Raw genomic sequence first — 27,495 nt, 5'->3', positions numbered from 1 at the left:
GCACATGCTTTGGATCACCTGCAGCAGGGCTGTGCTAGGGCATTCCTCAGAATGGGCACAACTTATACCTCTGCATGTAGGGCCCATACCACCACCTCTGTTCAAGCCCCGGTGTGCTGGAAGGACTGCAGAGCACCACAGACTGCGGAGCACCGCAGACTGCGGCTCGACCTCGGGCCCTGCTATGGCTCCAGAAGAGCATTTCCCAGCTGGTACCTGATGGTGGCTAATGAAAGCGCTGAGGAGGTCAACATCCAGAAGCAGAGTGCTGGGCCTTTGCATTGCCACCCTGCAGCTCAGAGGAGCAGCTCTGGCTCTGACCAGCTGAAGGTAGACCTGCTGGGTGCCCTCTAGCCTGACACAGCCGTGGCAGCTGCCTGGGAAGAACCACTGGGTGCAAAGTGTGTTTTGCTAAAATAACATTGCTTTTGCTCTTAAAATACTGTGGTATACCAAAAAGCTGCAAACGGCTGCAGTGGTGGGTTGGGTGAGAGGAGTAAGTGCTGTCCTAAGCAATCTGAATCGTGATAAAAATGGACTTAATGCAGATGGTCAGGCGTCTGCAGCAGAAAGGGGAGCTGAACTGCTGAGCCCCAGTCTAGTGCCTCAGCTGCACAGACCATATGTATTTGCCCCTTGAAAGGGGGTACCAGGGAGCCCCCTGGCCAGGAGGGGACAGCAGCGCAGAGGAGCTGCAGATGACCATGATTCTAGGAAAACAGTAAAAGTGAAATGCAGTTGCTTGTTGGCCAGTGTCCTGTTCAGCTGTTCTGAGCTGGTATTAACCTGACCAGCTTGTGGCAGAGCTGTAGCCTGAAATTGTTGAGCCTTGCTCCTTGCAAGGCAGGATACTTTAACTTCATCAGGCACCCCGGGAGGCAGAACTGGCAGTGTCAGCAGCAGGGTTCTTGCCTCGAGGACAGTGTATCGCTTATTTCTGTAGTCATGCTGCTATTCTTTTTCCCCCAAGAAGCAAACACTTGAAGGTGATGGAGGACCTTGAGCTTAAGTTTTATTGGTCCTTGTCTTTGCACACGTTGCTGGTGGGGGGACACCTTTCTCATCTCTGCAGCAACCCCTGACAGGGTGGAGGCATCAGCCCCAGCTCTGCGCCCACCTGTATCCTGCAGTGCCTTCAGCTGCAGCTCCCATAACAGAAAGAGAGTGCCTTCCCTGCCTGTCTGAACCAACTGCAAGACACCAGGGACTTGGGCTAACTGCTGGGCTGCCTCTGGTCCACCAGCTCCACCAGGAGGTGGCTGTCTGCAGAGAGAGCTCATGCACCTTGAAGTGAGATGGTGCTTCGTGGCTTTTAGCAGGAGTGAGTCCAAAATTGGTAGCAGCCAGCTTTTAGCAGTCTGGAGGATCTTTGATCATGGAGGGTGTGAGCAGCGCATATGCAAATAGTAACTCTTCTGTTTCTTGTTCCTTCACCCCTGTGGTGACTTTTATTACTTAATTATTGCACACCACATGCTTCAAAACAGCCTAATCTATGGTCGTGTTTTCTAATGATACTAGATGTGCGATCCAGCAATATACATCCCAAGGGGGCATTCATATCAGAGGAGATATCCTTCTGCAGACCTCCTGTTTCATAGATCACATGCTGCAGGGCTTTTCAAGGCTTTGCTTACAAATCAGCTGTGCTGCTCCAGACTGTTATCTGGAGACACCCTGTGCCAAAGGGGACACCGACATTTACCCTTTGTCTTCCCCTCTTCCCCCTGCTCCTTCCCTTCCAGTTTGGCATTTCACACCGATCAGAGCTGGGCAAAATATTTACAAAGGATAAAAATGTGGCAAACCTGTGGTCGAGTGTCCTTTGTCTGGGTGGGTCTCCAGTCTCATCGCATGGTGTAAATTTTGGTAGTCCTGGCACAAGCGCATGGTGAGCTTTGCATGTGGGCTGTTTTCCTTGGCCTGTCCCTTTGCTTTCCAAGGCAGGAACTTTCCTGGTGTGCAGGAATAGCAGGGAGGGACTCGGGGAAAACATTGAGCCTTTGTGCGTAGCGTTTGATTATTGAGTTTTGTGGCAGCTGAATGTGTTCTCCCCTCTCTATGGAGGTGACTTTTACCATCTCCAGTGGACCAGCCAGTTGATGACTGATTAGTCCACAGCTGGCTTGTAAGTAAATGCTTGAAAGGACACATTTGGGTTGATGCTCTTCAGAGTTCCTTCCCTGCCGTGTGATTAATCGCATTTAAGTCCTGATCCAGCAAAGTATAGAATCATGTCTGGAATAATGCACGCATGAACTGCCTCTTTGGAATCGGTGGGAATGACTTGTGTGCTTAGGTATATGTGTAAGCTCTGGTGGGGCTGTGGGATGTGAGGCTTCATCTGGCTTTTCTTGCCTCCTTTGAGAGAAATACTGCAAAAGTGGGGAAGAGCGGGGGATATCAGGTAACACGCTTCTATGACTAAGGTTACCAGAGGAATTTCGGTAAGGCAGCTTTTACTTTGTAGGTCAAATGCTGATCTCATTGAAGCGGATGGGGAATTTTGGCCCTGATGTTGGGGCCACTTGGCACTGTGACAGTTTTTCTCATTTGCAGCTAGCCTTTGGGAAAACGTCCTCTTGCCTTAGTGTTACTTAAGGACAGGAATGAACGGCTTGTGTGTTCTGTTTCCTTTTGTCACCCTGCCCAGATGTCAATCCTCTGAACTGGGAGGACATTGCTGTTATCTGCAGATGCTGTGGGCAGAGCAGAGGAAGCATCCGCTGAAAACGCTTACTGTGGATTAAAACCCATCTTGTTCAGAGTAACTCAGATGATCTTGTTTTGGCACAAGCACCCTGCCACAGAAAGGAAAGGCAAAGAAGTTCTGATAGGATGTAACAAATTATTTATAATTGTGGAAAAAAATAATCAGCTGCTTCCTTTTATAGTCAAATAGTTGGAGCCACTTCTAATGTTGACATTTCCTAAATATTTTAAAATTTATCTATGCACATTTTCAAAAGTATTATCCCTGAAACAGTTCCTGTCTCTTTAATAGACTCTCTCTCTAATTTACTTTCAAGAGTCAGGGTACAGACCTATTTTCAACTGAAATGACAAGCGCCTGCTAGCTTGGTTATACAATGTGGTATGCTAGCCTGCCAGAAATCTCCTGGAAAAGAAGCTGCAGCCTCCTAATAGGCTATTTTACTCTGAAAACAATGTTAAAAAGTATAATAAAGTATTAACAATATTAAAATAAAACAGTGTAGGCCTTAAATGAGCTACAAACTAGTTAAATCTATTCAATATGAGGCCTCAGTGCTTTGCAGCTGATACCTCAGAGCTGGGATTTATCTAAAATGAAGGCACCAGGGACATGCAAGAGAAATGGTAATTATAATTTGCAAACATTAGGCTGACACTTTTTTGTGTATGTGTGTATAAATTCTGACAGCTGTGATTTGTGCCATGCCAAATAGTGCTCCGCTGAGCCGGGAAGGGCTCCCTTTCTGGCAGGCCATCCTCAGAGCAGCAGCTCATTAAAACTTTGGAGAAGGAGAAGTTGCCGAAAACAGGAAGGCGTCAGAACCATCTGAGGGACTTTTGGTACACGCATGTTGAAAGGTGTTTGAGAAGAGAGCCTTGGGTCTGACAAACTGGAATTTTAGTACGCCTCTCCGTTCACAGTGGGGCAAAATAATTGGTCATCAGTGACTACTAATTTGGTTTAGTAGCCAGAGGCGGTTTTTTTCTTCCCAGAAAATCAATGACAGTGCCGAGGTCTGTTCAACGTGATTCAGCTCAAGACGGGTCCTCATTTAGCTCTTGAAGCTTCTTCCACTGGAGACAGCTATTTTGTCAAAATGAAATTAAAACCTATCTATAATACTCAGCTCAGGGCGCGGCACCCGTCAATGCCATGCTGCTCTTGAGGTTTCAAGGTTGTCAGTCTCCCCTCAAACTTATTTTCAAAGGTTTATATAACAGCTGAAAAAAAGATATTTGGCAAAAATGGATACAAAGGGCTTTTCTCAGGAAGGGGGTTTATACCAGCTTAAAAGGTGCAATCAATTTGATTGGTAAGTTGTGTTGTAAAAGGGTAAAAACTTGACTTGTGATTGTCGTTTTCTTGTATTATTCAAAAGCATAGGGGTTTGTAAATATTTCAGCGCAAACTTCAGCCCTTGGATTTTCTGGGTAGCTCTCCAGCCAGCACAGACAGCTCCTGCAGCACTCTTCCAATGCTGGTCAGGACGGGCTCCGGCGGGGAGCAGAGGACATGTGCACGGGCATCGGCCGCCCGGCGGCCCTGCATCTGTTTGGGCCATGCTGGAAACACCGCTTTAATTTCAATGGTAGCTTAGTGGCAGCAGGATCTGGCCCCGCATGGGTGCGTATGCAACAGATCATATAATTGAATTTTTACAGTTGTGATATTAAAACTGTTGCAACACCACTGCCTATCCTGAAACTTTAAAACTTTCTTGAAAGGTTAATGAGGCCATAGAATCACTCAGGTTGGAAAAGACGTTTGAGATCATCAAGTCCAAACAAGTCCTTGCTGGTGTCCTTCCATCTGCAGTGATCTGCTTTTGCTGCACAGCCAGGATCTGTCTTTGGGGTCTTCAGCCCACAGGGGAGACAGCTGCAGGGGGCATCACCTTTGTATTCCTTGTGTACTTCATGATGGCAAGGATTTGTCCTGTGGTATTGGTGTCCGTATACTGATCTTCCCCTGGCTTGTGGCCGGGACAGCCAACCAGCTCCCACCACCTCAGGTTGGCTTCTTATTGGGAACCAGTTTGGTCTCCAGCGTCTCTGGAGTGCGGGGCTCCTCGGTGCAGCCAGCGCAGATTACCTTCAGCAAAGAAAGCACAAGCTGGGGTCTGTGATTCCGCTCGGGGCCTTGGGGTATCGCCAATGCAGGCAGCAATAAGGCATTAATGCTTAGGTCCCTCTGCCCTGAAAGGGGGCTGATAGCACAGGAAAACTCTGATTACAGCTCCCTTGTACTGCTGTATTGTCTCCCTTCTTCCCTTGTTACTGATGGGCTGGAGCTAGCAATCTATCTACCATTAATTTGTCTCTGTGTAGCCCAGCAGGAATCTGGGGCATGATTACAGCTCTGGCCCTTGTGTGAGAGCCGGCACGGCCCCGGCATCCCCCTGCAAACTGCCTGGCTCTGCCTTGCCTTAATTGTTCCCCTTTGGCCAGTGGACCTGTCTCTTCTAACAAGGGCAGCGAGGAGGGCCGAGGTAATTGAAGCACTTAGCCACACTCCCAAGCATTGCCTCCTGCAGCTAATTAGGAAAGAGGGCCGCTGGGCTCTTCGTTATTTCTTTTAATTGTTTGTGGGTTTTGCATAACAGTGAATGGCAGAAGAGGGATGTGCAGTTAGTGGTGAATTCTTGACTTTGAAATTTGTATAAAAGGTCACTTACAATTTGTTAACGCTTTCACAAGAGTGAATTCAATTAGCGGCTCTGGCAGTCCCTGCACACGTGTTTGTAAGGAGAGGGAGAGATGGCAAAACAAGCAGGGTGTGAATGTAAAGGCTCTTCATTTTCCTAAGAAGCTTGTGGACTGCGTGGTAAAGTTATAGGCCCCTTACAGCTTTATGGTCGTCTAAATAGGTCCTGGCAATAAACCCACGAAGGGGCCTGAAAGATCATTTTTAAATGATCTCCACTTGTCCTCACTTTCCATTAACCACTGAAGAAAATAATAAGAGAAAAATTGGTAGAAAACACTCAGGGACCAATTTTTTTTTGCGGTCTTTGGGTTGGCAAAACTGTCAGTTGAAATAGTGGGTCTTTCACCCGTGTGGCAGCTGCAGGATCTGGGCTGTCGAAGCACTGATTACTCTGAATTTCTGAAGTTTCTTTACAATCCTTGTAATTTGGACGAGGAAATAACAATATAAATTATTTCACTGTGGGCAGCCAATGAGGCAGCGGCTTCTTGTAAGTGTCAGAGGATCTGTTATTTTGCTCAGAGGGCTCGTATGTATAGAACAGTAAAAAGAATAAAATCCATTGTAAACATGCACTTTAAAAGATTTATCAGATGCTCATAGCTGTACTTAGGAGTACACGCGGTTACAAGAGCACCAATTTGCTTTACTGTTCCCTCCCAGGCCCAGAGTGAGATGTATACTTGGAACAGTCCTAAACGCACACATGGAAACACGTGTCTTGCAGTGAAGATACCGAGCCAGCTCTTACCCATTACATACTGGCTTCACAAGCTGGAATTTGTGCATTAGCATCAATTCTTGGGCTGGAGATACCCTTTGGCTGACTTAATTGAAGATAATTTAGATTTGTCTTCAACACATTTGTCTACTGACTAGAAATCTGCCATTACCCTCTGAGAAACTCGGGTAGGATGTGATTATGGGGCAGAGCTATTCTGCCTGGAGGTCTCAATCCATGGCTGAGAGTGAACGGTGCTCAGCCTGCAGCCATCAACGAATGCAAAATGTCCTGATGAGTTAAAAAAAAAAAAAAAAAGAAAAAAAACCCTACAAGGCTGAGCAAAACAAATCAAAGAGCAAGGTCTTCCTCTTGACCTCCATCCCATGCTGGAATCTCTCTGGCTGGGTGGGAACACTACTTTGTTTGAAAGGGAAAGATGTCAATGAGGGCTGAAAACCTTTGCTTTCACAAAAAGGATTCTGGGGTTATATCCCCTGACCCAGGTTTTCACTGTGCAGACTGCAAAAGCAGGAGTTTGCAAGGGAAAAAGTCCACTTGTGGCGAGAAGCAGTTTTAGATGGTAAAAGTTTTGGTAGAAATTTTTCAGCCAGCTGTGATCAATGGAGATAAACCCACGGACAACAGCCAGCCTGTGAGAGAGTAAATTACTTTCCTATTCAGTGTAATGCAACTGGTAATAAGGGATCTAAATCTCTGTTCTTTAGATCTTTTTTTCCCAGCTCTGTGGCTGACGTGCAGGGCCTGAACCTTATGCCAAACCATGACTGGGCTGTTTATTTTCTCTTAATCCGGGAGCCTGAAGTAGTCAGAAACTCTTACAACTGCAGTAAATAATGACACTGAAGGAGAATGGGTATCTTCATGGTGCACTTAGGATTTCTTTTGTTTGTTTGTTTTAAAGGGGGTAACAGGTCTTTCTGCCCAACCAGATGCTGCAGCCACCTGGGCACAAGGCAGCACGATCCAGGCAGATGCGGCTGGGAGCTCTGCGGTAGCGAACGTGCACACAGCGGTGCGAGCACGTACCCAGCCTGGAATGTCTCCAGTAGAAGAAAACGATTCTTGAAATAGAAACTCTTATCTTAGCAATGTGAGAATGGTGGCAGACACACAAAGTGCCTTTCGCTGTGGAGCTGGTTAGAATATGCAATTATCTGAGCTGATGAGAGTCCTACATTTTTTTAACTTGGTTGCATTTCCCTGGTGCCTTCAGCCTGACAGTGGTTCCAGTCACTATGTTATGTTTTTATAATTTGTTTTGTCAGTACTCAAATATTCTAAAATTTGTTTGCCCCAGTCTTCTGGATTTTTGTGTGGCTTTACACTCTCTCTATTTGTTTGGCTTCCAGTGATTGTGGATCAGATGTGGGCTTGCTATAATATTCCTCTTTCTTGCCTGTCCAGCTTTTCCTGGTGGGTTCTTTCCAGGAACAACCTCTGTTCTTCAGTCTTGTTTCTTGACATATCTTTGCAGCTGGTTTACAGCTAGACTAGCTTTTTTTTCCCCCCAGGGCCACATATTAATGACCTGAAATGTTCGAGTGTCTCAAAAATGAATTTACCACTGCACTTTCTGTGCCAAAGACATGCTGGAAATATCGAAGTACCTTTTGGGCAGCTTTCTAAGCTTTGTTCTGGCTGTGTGCAAACATCATGGACACTTTGGGTGGAAAGGCCACTTGCAAAGCAGAAGCGTGAATATTGAAACCTCCCTTCTTGGGGGAAGGTGAAAACTAAGGAGAGAGCAGTCAGTTAATACAGGAAGCTGAGGGATAGCCAAGGTAACAGCTGAGCTGCTAAAGGCCAGTGAGACAATTGTCAATAGAGCATTAGGACAATTGCAAATGACACAAGGAAAAGAGAAGGCACTGGATAACTGATGCCCTTGGCCAATTGTAACAACCTGAAGAGGAGAGATTGCAGTGACCAAATGCTTTAGAGAGGTGAGTTTGCTGCAGGAACATGGTGAAAGCAGCTGCCAAAGGATTAAGACCAGTTTTAGAGAATGGGAGGTGGAATGTTAGGAGGAGATGAAGTTAGAAGGAAAATGGGATGTAAAATTCAGGAAAGGGACGGTTGAAGCGAAGGCAGACGGTAGGGGGGACCCGGCAGGAGACATGGGGATGACAGAGTGCCAGGGAAATCTTGCCAGCACACCCAAGGTCAGCCCAACCTACAGGCCAACTGCCAAGTGGATGGCAGCACGTCAGAGGCAGGGTTGTGGCCATGCAGGGTTTGAAGGAGGTACAGGTGTAGGATGGCAGAGAATGGCGTGTCTGTGCAGTCTTTGTGTCCAGGAATATGTTCTGGGACGTATTATGCAGAATTAGGAAATTTGTACTACTAAAAGGCAAATGAAAGCTTTTCTCGAAAAGCGGCCTTGGAAATGCTGGACAGTGTGTTCATGCTGAGGATGCACTCTGCACTGCTAGCTGCTGGGGAGACAACTTGTGCTTGGGGTACCAACTGTGTGCTGGTGTGTTTTGGCTTCAGACTCCTCGTGTGACCTTGTGCAAAACAATGTAATCTAAAATCTAGCTGTAGACAGCATCCCTACCTTTGTGCATACTTTTCGTTCCAAAAATGACAATTTAATGTCTGTTAATTTTAGTGCACGGTGACCTTCAGTCAGAAAGGTGGTTAGGAGGATAAATGTGGGTCTGACATCTGCTGGGGTTTCCAAATGCACATTGAATACCTAGATGTATTGACACCAGTGAAGATCCTGGAGGTCTTCACAGACCCTCTGTGTCTTTAGATCTCCAGTGTGATCAAAACCCAGCCCACTCAGTGCCCTGCATACTCCCTCTTGTAAAACAAGGTCATTACACAAAGACTATGGGGGCTCAATATACCTGCCAGTAGCACTGTGTTGTGGGGTTATTTTAAATGAAAGGACCTAGGGCTTGGGTCCAGGAGGACAGCAACCCTAATCTGCACACATCTTGCAGCTATGTCATGTGTCACACACAGAGCATGTGAATGGGATGGGGTTAGCTCCTGGAGGGGAGGAGTTGCCAGCGATGAGCATTTTCCTTGAAAGGAAACTTGTAGGCCTGTTTGTGGTGGGGCTGAGGGCTGGGGCAGGTGAAGATGAGCGTGCAAGCACTGTAATGTGGTCGTTACCCCAGTGCCTGCGCTTGGACGTGTGCTCTCTTGCAAATTGTGGCTTGCGCAAGGCAGGTCTTGTAAAGATCAGAAGCTGGAGCATGTATTGGGGGAGCCTCACTGGAGGAAGCCCCATGGGGAGGCTGGGACCCTACCACATCCTCGTTACCGCTGACCTTGGCACGAGCACTGCCTGCTGATGGATCGGCTATGGAGCTGGACAAGACTCTGGGGAGCCACTGTATTATCTATTATCGTCCCATCAGTGCCTCCCCTGACCCCTCCCAGCTCCGAATGCCACAGGCATCAGGGAGGGAATAAATCTCTGTCTGATACTGAGAGAGAGAAGGGAGCGAGAGCAGGAAAAAGGAGAGATGAAAAATGTCCTTTTTATGACTCTCACAACAAAGCTGGCCACATGATTCGTAGCAAACATTTCTCTGGGAAAAGGGAGGGAGAGAACGGGGGGGAATCAGCAAAAAAGCAGAGCTGCTTCTCTCCCCTGGAAGATGCCCACAGGGAATTAATAGAGGGGTATGGGTGACCTTTGAAGGTAAATATCCCAGGAAAGGAAAGAGGCCACAAAGCTTCAGGAAGCTCACTCCAGTGTCTGACGCTGCCTTGTGAAATGCTCCATGTATCACATGTCCACCATGAATGGAAAGCAGAGGCGTAAGCGATCTGCCGTGCTAGAGGGAGCAGCGAGGCCAGGGTGTGATTAATAAGGCGCTAATAGCAACCACAGCATTTGTGTTCACTTCTATTTGGAATGGTCCAGGACAGCTCGTACTTGTGAGCCTGGGGAGAGCTCCTGACCTTGGTGTCTTTAGGAGACAGAAGCCTTTAGCAGTGCAGCCCAGGGCCTGAGAAGGGGATGGAGGTAAGTTGCCAGGGCTTGAGAAGCCCCTTGGACATTACCTGCTGACAGCTGCAAGACCACAAACATGTTCCTGTGACAGCTGCTGAGCTGTTTGGGCTTATAAACCCCTGTGCTGCTGTTCCCAGGGAGGCAGCCCAGGCCCAAGGCTTCGTGCTGGCACTAGCTGCAATTCCAGCTGTACAGAGGAGCTGCAACAGGGGTGGGGGTGCAGAATGGGAGGGTTTACTTTGGCCCAGAGTATCGCCATCATCAGATAGGGTGGCTACAGCAACTTCCAGTGAGATGGGAAGGCACCTTTGCTCTCTGGCCTTCTCAGCAGCACTGTTTGTGCTGTGCCTTGGGCTACAGAATGACATGCAGGTTCTGTTCTTGTCGGAAAACTTTACTGCACCTGAGATGTTTATCAAAGTGGACATTTCTAAAGGCAAGCAAGTGCTTGGAATCACAGAAGACTGTATGCCGATGTTCTCTTCTGCCCCAGACAAGCATGTGTCTTAGTTACAAGTGCCTTCCCAATTAGCAGCACTAAGAATGCAGTTGTACGGGGCTTAGAAAGCAGAAGCAACTTAAATCCGTTGACAACCAAGTCATTTTTAACAGGGCAGGCCTTGCTGAACCTGGTCAGCTGTGACTAGGGACAGGCTTGGGCTGGTGTTGCTCACCAAAGCTGGTGTCTTTAACTTGCCAGTCATGGACGTGTGTTAAATTCCCACTTTTACCGAAATGGCTGTAACAATTCCTTGGTAATCCCAGTAATTTGATTTTGTCTATAACATGCTTTTAAAGTAAAGAGATAAATACAATCAGGCTGCATAAAAGGTAGCTATTATGGAGCAGGCGAGTTGTACAATAATAACTTTAAATTAAAAGCCCTTTCCCACTACTTCTGCTGTTGTGGGGTCTGCAGATTTTCCTTAAAACTTTTGAAACGTGCCTAGACTACTTACATGCAGCCATTTAACCTCCGTTTATGAAGAAATAAAGCAAAATTGATGTTGATTTTTGTCTACATTGGGGGATACTTTTGCAACATAAAAGCCCTTTTGCCTGCAATTTGCAGAGCAGCCCTGTCACATCGGTGAGGGCTGATACTGATAAAGATAAAGCTTTATAGCTGGGGCATTTGCAGCTAACAGCAAGCTAATGCTACATTTTCATTTTGATGCAATTAATGTTAATGTCTGCTACGAAAATTGTCATTAAATACCATTTTAAAATCCATTCAATTTGCATATGCAAAGCCCATTTACTATCATGTAAAATACACAGTGCCGTTCATCATGTCTTTTCTCTAGAATTTGTAGCTGTTATTTTTCTGGTAGTGATTATTATCCAGCTCTTAAAATGAAACCTAATGTCTCGTCCAGACCTGCACAGAGCCAGAAAACCCTCTGCACTCCAGCAGCAGCAGCAGGGCTGCTTCGGAGCCCCTTCAGAGGCTTTGAGCTCTTGTTTGTGTTGAACTCACACTGGCTTTTCTGGACCGCCGTGCCCTCCAGCCTCCCTCACGCTCCTATGGAGGACAGGCAGTGGAAGGACCTGGAAGTCAGGCTAAGCAAGGTGCCAATGTTCTCCCCTGCAGACTCCCTGTTGCACAGTTTCCCATGATAAATCAGCACAGCAGGCAGCTGGGAGCTGGTATGCAAGGGGGATGTTAAATGGGTCACTTCTAAATGCTGTACCTGTTTGAATCTCAGGCAGGGCTCATATATGTTGGATGCTTTATTAAAATCTTCTGGAAGATGCTGCCATGCAAAAGACCTAACTCAGTGTGAAGCCTTAACCGTCCTGCTGCATTGCAAGGGATGAATGGATAGGCTTATGCCCTTCTGGAGGGGTTGCTGGGGGAGCAGCAGGCACCAGCTTCCCTCCAGCCCTTGGGAGGGAGCCCAAGAAAGCGGAAGAGAGAGCAGCGGAATGCTTCTTTGCCTCTATCCTGCTGTACTACCAGTTTCTGCCCAATGCAGGGAGCTGAACTAACAACTGGGAGAGTGGGATAAAGAACTTGAACTGATCCTTAACTGCACCAGAGTATTTCAACCAGTGTAAACAGGTAGAAATGCTGTTGCCCTGATCTTTTGACCCTGGGAAGCCATTATTCTGGCTTACAACTCCTCATGTTCCTTTAAGTTAAAGGATTGGCACTGAAGATGTTTTTAAGAGGTTCCAAGCCCTTAATCCCAGAGGTGAAAGGGGAATGTGTTGTGGCCTGTAGATTAGATTTAGGTAGTTGATTATCTGACACACAGGTGCAATCAGACATGGAAGTGATGCTGTGACTCAGTTGTAGCATGTCCAGGTTCAGGAGACTTCTGTTCTGGGGTCTCTGCTAGCTGAGATGTGGGGGAGATGCAGATGTGTGTGCAACAAGGGATAATCTCATTCTGAGAAGGGCCTCAAGCCTCCTTACCGTGCTGTGATGCCGTAAGTCAAGTCTGCAGGCACTTTAGGAGGACATCTCTTGAAGCGACTGTTTTCATCATCTCTGCACCGAATGTCCTTGGCCTTGTAGTATAAATTAAATTCATGGGCTGTGGTATAACCGGCCTTCAGAGCACCGCGGTTCATGGTGATGAAGTCTCGGGGCATCTTCTGAATTAAAGGAGTCCTGGGCTTTACCGTGTTCCAGTGGCCTATCGCTGGAGGTGGAAGGAAACAGGAGAGGCAAAGAGAAAAATATCAGGCATCTCATGTAACTCCTATTTGGGAAGGCAGGCTGATGTTTGTGCACCATGCACAAGGGCCTTGTGCGGCTCGCATGGATTTTGCACGGTTTCACTCTGGAGCCAGCTGCGTATCCTATCCCAGTGCATTTCATATGGGGACATCTCCCATCTGAATTGTCTCCTCACCCTCCACCCTGGCTTGCTCAGCAAGCCTCATTTTGTGGGGGTAATTGTCCCTGACAGCACAAATTAGGAGCTCTTTCTCCAGTTATGAAAGTGGCCATGTGCATTACCCTTTGCAGGTGCCATACCTCTCTCTGAGCTCTGTGTGATCCTATAAAAGTTTCCAATATGATAAAGAAGCTTCACTAGTCACCAAGCAATTCAGGTGATACTAGTGAAAGCAGGTGAATGTTGGGAGTTCTTCACCTGCAGCTTGAGAACTATTGAAGAGTACTGGGATGGAGAGTCCCTACTACAGCAGGTCTATATTTTTAACGGTGTTGTCATACCTTCAGGGACTCCTCCATCTGTCCTGTGGATGTACAGCCCGTATGAAAAATCAAAGCCTGGCAGGGTGTAGCAGTTTCTCAGGGGCTTCCCCAGTTCTGCCTGCAGAAGAACGAAGTTAAAGGAGAAGCATAAAGACATTTCCTGATAAGTTGAAGTCCCTGAAAATGAAAAATTTGTAGCAGAACACAGCCATGAATACCAGCAATGGCTCTGGTTCCACTTGGCATGGGTTTGAATCCTACTGTGTGGACACAGCAAGTGTGACAGTGTGAAAGGAGAACTCACAGCCATAAGGCTTCACCAGAGCTGAAGCCTAAGGGATGCTGAATTTCACGCAAGTTTTTACCTGAGTTATGAAGTGACCTAGCCTTGCTGGAAATGGGGATCCTGACTCAGTATATATGGACTTGAAATCTCCTTGTTTGGTTGATTTCCCCTTTGGCTGGTGGTGTCTGCTAGGGAGACTCTGTAGCTAGTCTTAACGTTCCATTGAGTTATTTCATTTTCAAATTATTCACCCTCCCAGAAAACTGGCATAAACTTCCCCAAGCACAATCATGTCACCACTCCTGCCTGGAAGTAATCAAGACGCAAGGCATGTTGCAGGGGGAGAATAAGGGGGTTGAAGAAAGAGGAGCAGAGCTTGGGGTTTATAGCACAGAAGAGAACTTGAGCTCAATAACCTCATTTCTATTTAGTTTTAAAATGAACTCTTCCCCAGCCCATGTGTGTCCCAGCCTGGTGGTGTCTGTAGGATTAAGTGACCTCCCTTCACCCCTTTGTCTCTATCCTCCCATCTCCATGGTGAAGTCACTGCAGGATGTGTGTGTCTTGAAACCTTATTGCTGCTTGAAAGGGAAGAGGTGGAGGAGGGAAGGGGCAAGAGCCTGGCAGACGGGGTCTGTGTGTTCCTGCTAGGGGAAGCTGGAGCAGGGTCAGGCAAAGTCCCCTGGAGCCTTAAGGCACAGTGTGGGTGCTTAGGGACAGATTATTTTCCATGGGAAGAGTATTGGAGGAGCTGGGGTGGGGGCTCGTAGGTGTTGGCAGGTGTCGTTGGGAGAAAGAAAGTGCTGAAATACTACTTTAGTGCTTCTCATGGGTGAATCATTGAACATTAACATTGAGATTACCATTATTATACTCCAGAGTGAATACTCTCCGGATTGCAAGATGCTGAATCAAATACAGGCCTTCCTGCAGGGACAGACAGAACCTGAAAATGAACTGTCTCCAACTTGCCAGCGTTGCAAGTTGAGGCTGCGCAGCCCTTGATAAGGGACGCTGCTTACCGGAGTTGCTTGTACAGGAACATCATCCAAACCCAAATTTACATTCTGCTCCCAGCCAGCACTGTGCAAACCCTGGCCAGGCCATTGGAGCAGCCATGGCTCACCTGTCACTGCCAGCCTGGTGGCCTCTTTCCAATATGCTGTTAAAGGGTATTAACCAAGATGCTGCGGAGCAGCTTCAGCTGTTCTGCATCACCCTCAGCTCAGGCAAAGCTCTCACTCAGCCAGTTTTGCCTGGAGAACGAGGGTTAATAAACCCTGCCCAGAAGAGGCACTTTTCCAGAGGGCTCTGTGTTGAGGTGTCTAGAATTTGTTCATAATTCCTCCAGCTTCTTTGCCTGGAGTAATTTTTTGCGCATTCTTTTTGGATTTTCTCAGCTGCCATCTTTATGTGCAGCTACACAATAACTTAAAAGCACGCAGTGGCTGTGGCACCGGGCTCCTCACCAGCATACCCGGGGTGAGATCGTACCCGCTTGAGTGAGCAACTTGTCCGTGTTGTTGACAACAGGCCTGCTCCTTTGCAGATCCTGGCAAACTGGCTGTCAGCTTTGCCAGTTTGTGAGCATTGGGATGAAATCATCTGTGCCTGCAAGCCAGTGCAGTGATGCTTTTGGGTAAATCCAGGGTCTTGCTTCCCAGGTCTGGGAGGGAGGTGCTTCATTTTGGTCCCATTAAATCCATGCACTTGTGATGCTATAAAGCATGTTGTGGTATCCTTGTGACTTTCCGGACCACAAGTTCACCAGAAAATGAATTTTCTGCACTTGCTAAGATCTTGATAGATCTGAAAGCCCCATCAGGCTCCTTGCCCTGTGCAAGGCTATGCATCCGTTTTTGCAAACAGACCTTAGTACTTAGCTTTTTGAAAGCAATCGACTCAGCTACCTTATACATCCTGTGCATAACATGGCTGCTTTCCTCCGGCCGTCTCCCGTGAACCTCTAGCAGGGGAAGGGACTGTCCCTTGCAGATGTGTCCAGCGCCAAGCACGATGGGAGTGAGTGGGCTTTTAATGCTATTGCAACTGAAATATCACATGGCAGTGCTAAACCATATGTGCATGCTGCGTGTGCGTTAGGGAGATCGCGCAAAACGTATAAACCAGTGCCAGGGATGATAAAGTAGCTTTCATTGCTGATCTTTCTCCTGTATTTACAGGCAGTTGTACGCTAGCTATTTTTAGATTAGTTGTCACTGATATACAAGGGAAATGGTGTAGCGTTCTTCAGGTGCATGAAAAAGGCTTTTTCCAGCGATCGTGTTCTGATTCTGCATCAGCTAAGTGAGGTCAGAAATCTGCTATGATGGCGAAGGTGTGGCAGATGGGAGAAAATTGCTGAGAAAATGCAGGAAAAGAGAGAGGTTTGTAACCTGTGGCAAAGATGCTGCCACTCTTTTGAATGCAGAACTCTGTAGGATGGAAGAAATTATGGGATTTAAAAATTCCCTTTTGCAGAGCACCTGAAGTTAACACAGTTGGGTATTTACTCCATCGCAAAATGAGTGCACGCTGTTTCCTTTTATGATCGGGTGGCATTTTACAGTCACTTTGCACTGAATAAATAAAGCTGAAGGCACTGGATAATTAATTAATTAAAAAAAAAATCTGGTCCAATATGTTGAACATGGAGAAAACCTGCGCCTGAAGAAAATCAATGGACTCAGAGGACTCTGGTTGCCTGCCAACTTCTTTTACCCACAAAAGCAAAAGAACGGGAAGGAGGAGGCAGGAATGAATCTTGCTCAGTGTAATCCAAGGCTACAGTCTTTCTCATTCATAAATTAGCAAAAGGCTGTTGCAACCTCATGGGCTGGTTTCATTTGTTTGTCCTGGGGCATTGTAGGTGTGCGGTGTTGTAAAGCTGTGGGGAGAGCGAGCCAAAGCTGATGCAGAAGGTCCTTTTTTTTCTTCCCCAGCTCCAGCACCGTTTCCTGTGTTCAGGTTTAGCCTGTCACAAAGACGCTTGGCTGGAATACAGATCTGTCTGACAGCTGTGCCCATCAGCAGACAACTTCATTAAACCTCATTAAGATGTCATTTCTCTGCCTTATTTCCCACCTCTTGGCTCTAATTAAAACCATCTCTCTCTGCATCCCAGGCAGTCCTAATTTTCTCTGGGTACCTTCTGCAAGTTTTCTCCCTTTACGACCTCAGTGAGGAAAATCTGGCATCTTAAATACTGTTTACCCAGCCTGTTCGGAAAAGAGAACTCTGGACTTTTTCCTGAAGCGTTCCCAGAGCATCCTGCAGAGATCATCACCTCCTCCCAAGGCTGCGAGAGAGACCTGTGCCGAGGCTTTGTTTGCTCTCTTAAACTGTGTTTAAGGACTCACCTAACGCATCCTTTCCTCTTGGCCTTAATAATTTTCATTGTTGGACCAGGTGTGTCTGTCCTGGGTTTGCAGGGTGCCACGCTCAGACTGGCCGCACCGCGGAAGTGGGTGTGATTGATCAATGGGGATACCATGGTCAGCTGAAGAGAGAGCGGTGTGGGGTGTATCAAGCTCCCTGGCCTTTGCCAGGTAGTTTCTGATTTGTGTAGCCTTGGGTTTGAGCCCTGGATTTGTATTTGAGTGTCCAACGGTGTTGGAAAATATTCACTGTGAAGGAAGAGGAAGATTTGGAAATGGGTCTGTTTGTAAGAGGTGGGTGTATTGCAGAGGTGTAAGGAAGTACAAAACCTTTAAAGATTCCTGGTTTAGTTGCAAGACTTACTTGTGTTTCATCCCCTGGTATTTACGGCCCACTGGCACACATTGCATCAATTTTCTAAAGATGACAGAGACAGCAAAAGGGGTAGGAGACATGTCTGTGTGGAGAGGTACAGTGAGAGATGGAGGCATGGATTTTTTTAATCCCTGCATATAAGGCAGCACTTCACTGGGAGGGGATGCTGGGCAAATCCATGAATCCTCTCTGCTCCATCTCAGCTGGGGTTGCCCTGTCCCCTCCTTGATGGCTCTGCCCTGTGGATGCCTGCAAACCCCGTGCTGGTGCATTTTCAGCCTGCCAGGCCCTGCTTCCTTCCCTACCTTCTGTTCCCCTTTTCATTACACCCCCTTGTACAGTAAAGCCTCCCGTCACGCTGCCATTACTATTATTATTGCAGATTTACTGCACTTGCAGAGTGAAGTGATTGCGGTGACAAGGCCCAGCATTTTTCCCTCCTTCCCCCCGCGACAGCTTGAAATCAAGCCCTTCATTTGCATTTACATGATCTTGCTGTGCAGCTTATGAGATCGGGAGATTTATTTGCTACTTAGCTTGATGTTTGATTACACTCTAAGAAGGCAGTGAGCTACAAAGTGCAGGGATACATCAGAACTGAGCTACTGAAAGCCTCTGGGGGACAGTAACTCAACATCAGGTTTAGGTAGATGAGAAAGGGAATGTTCAGTGTTTTGAGAAAGGCAAATTTGATCAGATTCTTTTTTTTTCTAAGGGTGGAGGGAAAAACTTACTTTACCTCTCTTTCACAAAAAACGGTTGGGAAAACAAGAATGTTGTTAAAAAAAACACACCTGAAAATCTGGATTTGTTAGTGCAGAAGAAATCCAAGCAGGGGCTGGTGGCTGCTGGGCTGCCTGCCGCTAACTGCTTGTAACTTCCACTCCCAAGAAGATTATTATTAATAATAACTTGGCACTTATCTTCGAAGCTTTTCATAAACATTAAAGATGAAAGTCAAAGGAAGTTTTGCTTAATGAAGGACCACAAAATATGGCCTTGATTTATGAAGCTTCAAAACGTGCCACTGAGCATTAATCCTGCTCTAATAGTGGGGAAACTGAGGCAGGGAATTAATGTGCCCGTGCGGGACTGCAATGGGAATGGAGCTTGGACTGGGGAGAGAAGCGGACTGTTCCAGCACTCTGCTGTGTTCGGAGTGGGAGACCAAACTATTAGTGTCCCACAGTGGTGTGAGCCTTCCAGAGAAAAGGGTGATGGCTGGGCAAGCTACTGCCCTTGGGGCCAGGAATGGTAAAGCTCAAGGATCTTACTGTGAGTTTAACTCCTACCCCAGGTAGAGCAGGGACACTGCTGACCCAGAATGTCTACACATGCAGCCTGCACTAACCTGTGCTCCTGACTGACCTGCACTGGCAGCTGTAGCCTTATTAGCCGGAAACCTTTGAGTGTCAGGTCTAAATTTGAAAGATTTTCCCCTCTAGCAGCTACGTGTTTTGTAACGCTGGCACCAGAGGACTACGAGGACAGGTGGGACACAGGCACCCCTCTCACTGGGTTAGACACCGACGGCACAACTGGGCTGCAGGCGGCAATTCCAGCCCAGGGCTCTACCTTCCCAACCCCAGGCACCAGCCTGCCCCTTCCCATCTTCTCTGCTCACAGTGGGGCCGTAATGCCGACAACCGAGGGCTACACGTGTGGGTCCCTGATGCAGAAACCCCACATCTAACGGAAACACACCTGCTATCTGGTACAGTAGCTTCGTGTGCGAACAGTGTGTACTTAGCTTTTAGTCTTGAAAATTGCCATGAGATATGCTATTACAATTAATCATTAAAGACTTAAGAAAGAGTATACCCCATTACATAAAAGACTCCAGTGATGATCTTTATCCAACTTGTAAAATGGGCAGCCTTGATGCAACTGAATAATTTTGCTCTCATCTGCACAAAATCATGAATGCAAGTCATACTTTGAGCCTGAAGTGAACACTGCGAGACCAGCCTATAATTACCAAAACAGAAAAAAAGAACAGCATTTTCTAATGAATGACAAGCCACTAGGTGGAAATCTAATTTGGTCTAATTAAGCAGCCTTTGTGAGGATTTGTCTTTAGATGAAAAGAGGGAGCCAAAGAGATCTAAATGCAAATGAACTCTATCATTTTGGTTTTAAAGGGCCAGACAGATATGAAAGTATTTACGTACACATGGGTGTATTCACCTTCTAGTTTTCTGTTGAAATATCCTGTTTGCCCCAACATTCTGGGCCTCTGAATACTAGTCACTCGTTATTGAGTTAGTAGATAATGTGCTGTTTGAGGGGCAATTTTAGCAGTAGGGTATTGCAACTGTTAAAATTACCTTTCTGTGAAACAAGGCTGCTCCTTTCTGCTGTTTGAAAATGGTTTTGGAAACAAGAATTGCTAGGGAGTCAGATCCCAAGTCTGCCGCCGTTGCTGTGTGGCACCATATAACTCTCGGGTCTTTGGGGGCACCTGCTGGACCCTGAGCTCCTCCTCAGCGCCTCCCTGTCAGTATGAATTACTTCAGCATTGATAAATCACCACCACCTTGTCCAGTTGCGCTATTTCTGCTGATTCTGCCGACAGTCTCAACGCTGGGAGCAGGCAGCCCAGGTACAGCCCCAAAGGCTGAGACTCACTGAGGTGTTTGACTCTAATTGAGATGGAATTATTGAAAATGATCTTCTCCTGCTCTGTTGAATCTGCTCCTGACTTTAAGATAAATTTGTGTCTGAGTGAGGTTTTGTGCCAGCACTGCAGGTCAAAGAAGCGTACGCGTTTCTGTAGTGGGTGTCACAGCTTGTGAAGTTCACATCAGCCTCCGCTTGCTTGCAAGCCCTAAAGCAGCGGCGCGGTCTGTAGTCATAAGACAAAGCTGCTGGCAGGAAGGACGGGTTATTTGGGCTAAATGAAGACGGGTGCAGTTTACAGCTACCGCCAGACTGAGGTCTTACCTGTACCTGATCTTTCTTGAGCTACAGCCACCATTCGCCTCTAAGACGCGGAATGAGCCTGGGAGAGATTCGAGGGCACATGCCAGGGAATGCTTCTGCTCAGTGGTTTTTGGGTTCAGTGGGAGCACCGAGGTCCAGCTGAGGGCAGGATGTGGGTTATTTGATGATTGGGAGAGAACATTCTCTAAATGTTAATGAGATGGGACAATGTTTTTTAAAAAAACGTTTCTTCCCCTTCCTGCAGTTACGACCTTTTCTCTGTGTTTCGTGCTTAGTAATATCTGTTCCATAAACCTCCCCATCTGCTGCTCCAAGAAAAATCCCCTTATGTTCTCGGGGCCAGATGTTGTCCCAGATTACATCCAGCACAACTCAACTTAGTGAAGCTGCTGTTTACACCGTGTAACTTGCTGCTGGCTCCTTCAACTCCATACAGGTAGTTTTAATTTCCTCCTCCTGGATTTCTTTGGGTGCTATAGAATATATCAGGCTAAATGCTGCCAGCATAGCATCCATATAAGTCACAATGACATTAAAGGAGTTGAATGCAAGTAAAAATTTGACTGTGGGCCTTTTTGAGCGGACTGAATTTGGCCACGTTCCCTGTATAGCAAAACAGTTCCCCAGTGGCACGGACCTCTGATTCTTAGGGCCAAATTCAATCCCTAGCTGCAAATGAGATATTGGCTGCCTTGAGAGCTACCTGTTATTTCACATCAGAATTTGCCTGAAGTCAATACACTTGTGGTACCTCCTAGGACAAAATATTCAAATATTTCAGCCTAACAGACAACTTGTTAAATTTGGGCAAACCTCTGGTTCAGGAATCTCTCAGCTTTCACTCTAGGAGAAACTCTAATCTCTGATCACAGATGCAGGAACTTACCAACTTCAGTCACCTCATGTACAGAATAATCTCCATTTTCATTAGAGAATAGATAAAGTTTTTGCTGTCAAAAAAGGATGCTGTTTCTTTAATGTAATAAAACCTCAGCAGGACAGAACATCTTTACTAGACTATCCCACACTATTCCCACAAGAAATCAAATATAATCCTATTTAAGAAGCTTTAAATAATTTTGAGCTTTCATATTGACTTATTAAAATGCAGCTTAAAAAACGCCTTCCTTGCAATCCCTTTACAAGGGTCAGGGATATAAAATTTGAAGAAATATGATTAGTAGATCAGTTGGAAAAATATATGCAGCAGCTTCCAATTTTATTATTTAAAATGCCATTTTTGGAAGAAAAGGTGATTCTGTAAAAAGTGGCACCCTCTCCCTGATGGAATCTAGTCCGCAGGGTTTCTAGTTCTCTCTCTCTCCTGCATTTGGCACCCAACACATCTGCCAGGTTTTTCTTAGACCTGAAGAGCCCTTGCAGCTGGGACAGAAAAGCTGGTTTCTGTGTCCTCATACTCCAGCGAAATAGAGGCTTATCAGGCCGTAAGCACAGAAGCAGCAGGTAGCACTTGTGTCCATTCCTCGCTCAGTGCAGAAGACAAAGTGATGGTAACAGAGATGCAAATATGCCACAGAGGGCAGAGCCATGGCAGTGCTGTGAGCACAGGTACGGTTTGGCCCACAGAGCCTTTCTCTTACTGCCTGGAACCCTTGAGGGACGACGAGCTCCTGTAACTTTTCAGATGTTGGTTGGAGTGGGATGAGTCCCTCTTTCACTTTCTAAACACTGTGTTGGAATAGAAATGGGGATCCTGTTGTGCTGACTTGAACTCTCTGCAGGGTGAACTGTATCTTATCCAGGCAACGGCTACAGACTGCACCAGTGCATCCTGACGGGTCCAGGCAGAAATCTCCTTCCAACAGACTTCAGTCCAGTTGCCCATGAAGTCCTATTGACTTCAGAAGAACTGGGATTGTAACCAAGAGCATTTTGGGGCACACGGCTAGAAAAATTAACTGGAAGGTGCTAAGCAGAGAAAATTGAGTCAGTTACGGGTTATCCTGAGCTTCCACTCCACAGCTCTCCTGGGATTAGCTGGGTTGTATGGATGTAAATGATGAGACAATTTGACCCCCCGCTCTTGAAGTGTATTAAATACAATGAAGACCCAAATCGTGCTGTCAGTAAGACAGAGCTCCCATTAACCACAGAGGGTCTTGTGCTAATGCGAGAATCTGCCTGAATGATTTGCTCTGTCCTACAGCAAAATATATTCAACATGCTGAAATTTAACTGCAAAACCTAGTGAGCAAAATCATACCCTGCCCATTACACTTACAGCTAGCTACTGTGAAATCCTAATGTGTCAGACTTTCTCTGGGAAATAAGGTAACTAATAACTTTGCTCCTGCCTAAGGCTGGACTTTGGTCAAGGCTGTCAAGGCTTCTATGATTTTCATGTGTTTTTGAAAAAATATCCATGATTTTGACACGTTGGGACTTGTGTGTGTGAGCAAGCAGGGAGCTGTAATAGCTGAACTTCCCCGAGAGCTGCACTGCTCAACCTTGCGCACTCTGCAAAGCAAGAGCCGAAGCGTCCTGAGCCCATTTGTGCCTCTGCCTTCAGCTCCTGAAAAAGTCAGCCAAGTGTGACTGCTGGGAGGATCTTGCCCACAGTTTCTTCCTGTGGCAGAAAAAGAAGCAGTGACACCAAAGGCAAGACCAGAAAGCACTGGAGAGAGCCTTAGTCCCCCCTGGAGCTGTCGTGAGGTTTTTCCCTGCCCTGCCTTCCTAATTTCCTACATTTATGACAATAATTGTGAAACTGGGGTGAAACAGCACTGGGAAGTTGCTGCCAATGGTTAAAACTATCATTGCCTATGGGTTGATCTTATTAATGGTGCTAAAAACATGATAAAAGTTATCTGGCTTACAAATTAATGCTCATTATCTTTGGAAGATCTATCTATCTATCTATCTAAAATTCACCATAATCCTACATCTGACTCCCTCATTGCTTTCCCCACCAAATTTTCTCGATGCAATTTCAGCTCTGTTTTGTTCTATTGTTTTTCTCTGCAGTCCCGTATTTTTTTGAAAAGGTGGAACATAAGGGGTCAGATACTGCTCAGGTGACGTACACGAGTAGCCCAACAGCTTTCAAAGAGGCTACCTTGTGAGGCAACCAAGAGTTGGCTTGAAAAAGTCACCTCATAATTGCATCGTATTTGCTAAATCAGATGTTTCACGTGCTTTAGAATTCTCTACGTTCCCTTCGTGCTCAGCCATTACAAAAGGCTCCTGCTCTGCTGGAGTTCTGACCCATATTTTCCCTGCTGCAGTCCAAATTTGGTTGCTAAAAGGTAAAGGGAGAAAAATCTCTGTCTCGCCACATCTCTCCCAGCCCCTGTTCAGCTGCTGTGGTATTTTCCTTCATTATGCTGCTGCCTCAGACTGTAAACCTCTCTAATTTCCTACATCGCAGCTATTTATTTAAATGCTAACTCGCATTATGAAGTGATAATCCACAAGCGCAGGAGATAATTTATGAAGCATTTAAATTAAGAGGAGCAGCTAATTGGGAGCATGTGTCTTATAAGCCTTGCTAACACCAGAAAACTACAAATTAGGGAGAAAATGGACGATATTTTTATCTTGCTTTTTTTCTTTTGTAATGCACTGAGGAAAAATATTACCATACATCACACAAACACTGCTGTTCACAGAAGTCTTCTTTTCTGTTGTTCGCTTCATAGTTAGTCTAACACGCAATGCTCTCGTTATTACAAATTCCTCATTATAACACACAAAATAATCGTTGCTCTCAGAGAAGGTGGAGCGAGGTGGGGTTTTCTGTCTCCAAATAAAGTGGAATAAATTTTCCAGGAAAGGTCCCCTTCTCAGCTACACACATTAATTTAAAAGAGCAAAGACTCCCTTGTTATATAGGGATGTTAAAGTGCATTTAATTTAGGACTGCATTGTGCTGTAAGAGTTTTATAGGTTTTTGTTGAAATGAGAATGAGCATAAATGGCTGTGAATCAGAGAAAAGCAAATGTGCTGTGGCCTCAGGGCTGGAGAGAATGCGTTTCGGATGCCCTGTTCAGATTTTGGCACCAAAGTCACAAACATTGACTTCACCAGCCTTGTGGTGGCTTATTCATAGAGATTAATACTGACCTGAATCTGAATACTGATGTGCCCCATGGTGTGCAGTTCCCAGGGTACAGCTGTGTGACAGAGATGACTCACTAAATGCTGCTGGGATGTGCTGATGGGGAAAGGAGGTTTTTAAAATCTAGGCCAAGACAACAGCACTGGGAAGGTGGTAACCATCCCCAGCTTGAAGTTCACAATCACGCACCAGATTCACGGGGTTTGCTCTTGGAGGCGGCTGCCCCAGTGGGGAAGGTGCAACCCTGGGTGTCCTCGGGAGGCAGCCGCTCTTGCCTGTAAGCGTAATGCCCCTTTGGTTGCTTTTTTGGATGTCAGTGCTTTGGTCAGAGGAAATGGCTGGGATGTTCTTCTGTAGGAGTGAGAGGGTTTCTCTGCACTCCCCAGAAGCACGCTGGGCACCCAGAAGGTTGCATTAACACAGTTCAGAGGGAACTCATGGGATGTGGGGAGTGAAGCTGACAGTAAGGATCACCTTAATATATAGCCCTCTCCCAGCCTTTGGCAACCACTTTAGAGTAGTTTTCAGTACAGTTGTGTGAGATCTTTAGTTAGGATCCTCCTTTACCGGGCAACCAATTCTTGTGGGTCTCTTGTGTGGTTACTTAAGACATATTTGCAGTTAAGAGTAAAATATTGTGTGCACACCCAGCCTTGCAGGGTGCTTGGGAACTGCAGTGAGGTCCTTGCACGGAGGATGCTCTGGAAGTGTGTGTGTGTACTCAACCCCTACATGTGACTGCATATGCGTGCACTGCGTGCCTAGAAAACACGTCGCTTTAATCTTTGCATTCCTGTTTCTGCTCTTAGAAATCTCCCTTTACATATATCCTGTCAAAAGCAGTCAGCAAACAGGCTCTGGCATTATTGGAGTTGCTCCTCAATTTGAAGGAAACCATAAATCTGAAACTTCAATCATATCTTTATGATCATTCAGCAAACAGAGATGGAGGATTTATTCAACATGGGATAGCAAAGGGGAAACTGCAGGGGGTTATTGCAGGAGATATTGGTTTAGCTAAGGCAGAACTGCTCCCTCGGGCCTCTCTACGGCCGAGCCAATGAACAATGGCACCAATGACAATAACAAGGCAATTATGGGGAAGAGGGTGAGGAGGGGGTAATGCTTTGTTAAAGATAGAGGTAAGATTCCAGCATGGTGTCTCTTTTGTGTGCTTTCAAAACTAAAGGATGGTGCGTCTGCCTGGGGTGGTCTTATTAGGAGCTGGTGATCCTAAAAACATAGCAAGTGCTTCAAAGAGCCTGTAGCTTGAGCATAATTGTGCTGCTCTGAGGAGGTTATGAAGATTTCCTCCCTAATTAAATAGGGCTGGCAATAGGTTCCCCTAATCCATTCTGTACCCCGGGGCAGGAGATAAGTACCTAAACCTCTGCTGGCAGAGGTTTGTCTCTGGCTGTAGCTGATGTTGGGTTTTCTGCATTTACAACTAACACTTTTTCCTAGAGAGGACTCAGGGGACCTCCTCTTGCTGGGGGAACACTCAATCCTTCACCCCAGGCTGGCCGAAGTGTTGTGCCACAAATGCTACAGCAGCCCTTCCACCAACTTGACCTGGAAAGGCTGTTTTGAGATTGCTCAGTGACCTGGTGCCCAGCCATCAACTGCTCCCAGCTTCATATTTTAGATTTTTTTTTTTTTTAACAGCTGAAGCCAACTTTCAAAAGCCTGACCAGAAAATTAAGCCCAACCTTTAGGTTTCAAATACAAAAATATTTTTGAATACCATAAGCAGGCACGTCTGTGTCCACTCTCATGGGGATCAAACTGGGGCAGCGCTGGAGGGGGCTCCTCCTGCGGTACACCCTGACTTGAACCTGCAGTGACACCAGGGTCAGCCATGCCCATGGGCCTCCAGCAACAAAGTTTCCTGAATGCCAAATGGGAACATAAAAGCTTTGGCACAAAGGAGTGCAAATCTTCACAGGGGAGCTGGATCCTGCCACTGCTGCCAATAGATGGGACTTGCATGAAATTTGCATCTTTTCAGGGTGTGTTATAGACGAATGTCTCTTTTTAGAAAGATGCAATTGTGCAAAAGCAGGAACTAAGTGATCCATCCCCACCTGTCCTGCCTGCCTTCCCCTTCTTCTGGCAATTTTTCCTCCCCCCCCTTTCCCTCACGAGCCCCCGAGCAGTTTGTTTTTGCCTGCAGAAGGAAGCTTGAAATATTGCAAAGGGGGTACAGGCAGCGCTCCCTGCGGCCTTGCCCCTGATGGCACGAATGCAGACATAAAATAACCCAGCGCCATCAGTAACCTGTCGCCAAAGCCCCACTACGAGGTGAGAGTTTTCCTCCCTGCCGTGGCTGTTAGCTGCAATGTATTTCTCCCTGCACTAAGCACCGTCTTTCCCAGGGCTGCATTACAATGATTTATAAACCCCATTTCTGGGGAAAACTAATAGATCAAAGTGAGGAGAAGGAGAAGGAGACATGAGCAGCTGGAAGAAGATATTGGAGCATGAAACAAAAACAGAAATGAAAAAGTAGTTTGTGGCACTAGTGAGTTGTTCTGTGCTGCACTTCTATTATTGAAAAATAATAGGGGGAATCTGTATTTTAATCCATTTTTTAAAGAGACGTTCAAGTAATCTGAAAAGCTCTTCCTAGAGCCAGCTTGCTTTTGTGTGTTTGTGCATCTCTTGGAGAACCAAACACTTATTTTGCTGTTTACTCCTTCCCTGTCTATTCCTGTGTCATTTTTAGACTTTCCATGTTTTAAGCAGCACCTGGGTTTTCTAACAGGGTAACAGAATGCATCGCATGGAGGATTGATGCTCAGCTGGACCTGAGCCTAGGATGTGCTTGTTCCTGAGCTGAGACCTGGTTAGGTTTTACAAAGGGATGTTGTGGGCTGAGACCAGGGTGGCCAGTGAGGTGCTCTGCCTTTGTTTCTGTTTCCTCTCCTGCAGACTGGGGATGAACGGACAAGATTCGTCATTTAATTCTCTGCATCAGTCACGTTACATCCCAACTGAACTGAGCCAGGAGTACAGACCAATGCTCATCTCTTAGTTTTACAATGATTAATGCATTAGTGTTTGTAAGAGCTTTGGAGATAAGAAGCTAATTGGGCTTTTGTGTGTGTTCTGCTTGTCTG

General features: G+C 46.3%; 1 protein-coding gene across 1 annotated transcript in view; it reads right to left on the bottom strand.

The window, feature by feature from the left end:
• The window catches only part of CFAP77 (cilia and flagella associated protein 77), a 61,321-nt gene that overhangs the window by 11,245 nt on the left and 22,581 nt on the right, over positions 1 to 27,495 (bottom strand). Inside the window, exons 2-3 of the mRNA XM_075111817.1 lie at positions 13,334 to 13,433; positions 12,566 to 12,794 (exon numbers count right to left, since the gene is read on the bottom strand). Coding sequence (XP_074967918.1) covers positions 12,566 to 12,794; positions 13,334 to 13,433 — 329 coding nt within the window. The remainder of the gene's footprint in view (positions 1 to 12,565; positions 12,795 to 13,333; positions 13,434 to 27,495) is intronic.

This window comes from Phalacrocorax aristotelis, chromosome 17, assembly GCF_949628215.1.
Source record: "Phalacrocorax aristotelis chromosome 17, bGulAri2.1, whole genome shotgun sequence".
NCBI classification, from domain to species: domain Eukaryota; kingdom Metazoa; phylum Chordata; class Aves; order Suliformes; family Phalacrocoracidae; genus Phalacrocorax; species Phalacrocorax aristotelis.
The sequence above is the reverse complement of the archived record's forward strand: the minus strand, read 5'-3'. Positions and strand labels throughout refer to the sequence as shown.